The sequence below is a fragment of the Habropoda laboriosa genome, unplaced genomic scaffold (genome assembly GCF_001263275.1).
Source record: "Habropoda laboriosa isolate 0110345459 unplaced genomic scaffold, ASM126327v1 scaffold42, whole genome shotgun sequence".
NCBI classification, from domain to species: Eukaryota; Metazoa; Arthropoda; class Insecta; order Hymenoptera; family Apidae; genus Habropoda; species Habropoda laboriosa.
In genome coordinates this window covers 1,344,106-1,345,237 of record NW_017100181.1, presented here as the reverse complement: position 1 = coordinate 1,345,237, position 1,132 = coordinate 1,344,106, and the positions used below count along the sequence as shown (strand labels likewise).

At 25.2% G+C, this 1,132-nt stretch overlaps 1 protein-coding gene across 1 annotated transcript in view; it reads left to right on the top strand.

Annotated features, from left to right (window-relative positions):
• Positions 1 to 7: 7 nt before the first annotated feature.
• Positions 8 to 1,132, top strand: part of LOC108579102 (protein-lysine N-methyltransferase EEF2KMT) — a gene marked incomplete at its 5' end in the record, with an annotated part of 1,265 nt that continues 140 nt past the window's right edge. The window contains 4 exons of the mRNA XM_017942545.1: positions 8 to 64; positions 135 to 278; positions 344 to 523; positions 592 to 1,097. Of these exons, the coding sequence (XP_017798034.1) occupies positions 8 to 64; positions 135 to 278; positions 344 to 523; positions 592 to 1,097 (887 nt within the window). The remainder of the gene's footprint in view (positions 65 to 134; positions 279 to 343; positions 524 to 591; positions 1,098 to 1,132) is intronic.

Here is a 1,132-nt window from a genome sequence, read left to right as displayed (position 1 = left end):
TGATATAAATAATATAATTAAGTATTTCCTCTGCTGTACACCAATAAATACAATTGATATATTTGTACGTAAATTTTACATTTCATCTTTAGTGTATTCCTTAAATAGAACTAAAAATTGCACATCCATTTTAGGTTCCTAAACAAAGTATTAACTACTTTATTAATTTTGAAAAACAACAGGAGATTTTACAAAACACAGTAAATAGTGATTTAATTAAAAAATATCCTGTAAAACAATCCTATCAAAGAGCATTTTTAAAATGGTTCATGAGTAAGGTACAAACAAATTAATATGCAAGAAAATGGTATTCATCTTTGAAATTTAATATTTTATAATTTAGATTGAAGAAGGAGGTGGTGAAATATATGATAGCATTTATACTGCATATTGTAAATTAATATCTGCTTCACTAGATGAATCCATTCATTATCGACACTTTTTAATACAAAATGATTGCATTAGTATACAAGAAAGTACAAATATTATATCGGAAGGTACAACAGGATTATGTAGTTGGCAGGTACTTTAATAGAATTAGTGGATATTATTTTCATATTTTTCTGTCATAATGTTATTTATAATTTGTAGGGTGCTATTGAATTAAGTAAATGGTGCATAGAAAATAAAAATAAATTCTGCAAAAAAGTAATTTTAGAACTTGGTTGTGGAGTTGGATTAACAGGATTATGCATTATTAAAAACTGTTCTCCCAAACAATATATATTTACAGATTGTCATAAAACTGTACTTGAAATGGTTTCTGAGAATGTTAAACTTAATTTATTATATAAGGGGAATGTACCAGCACAGTTAAATCATAATAGATTAAAACTGCAAATAACACATAATCATACAGATGTTAAAGTAATGGAGTTAAGATGGGAAGATATTAATAAATATATAAATGAACAATGGATTATACCTGATATAATAATTGGGGCTGATATTCTATATGATGCAGATTCATTCTATGCATTAGTATTAGGATTAAAAAATTTTTTATCCTTCAATGACAGATATGTCATTATTGCAGCAACAATTCGTAATGTGGATACTATTTCACATTTTGTACATCATTTAGGTATTTTCTTCAATTCTTAAAAATTATATTTATCGACTAATATATATT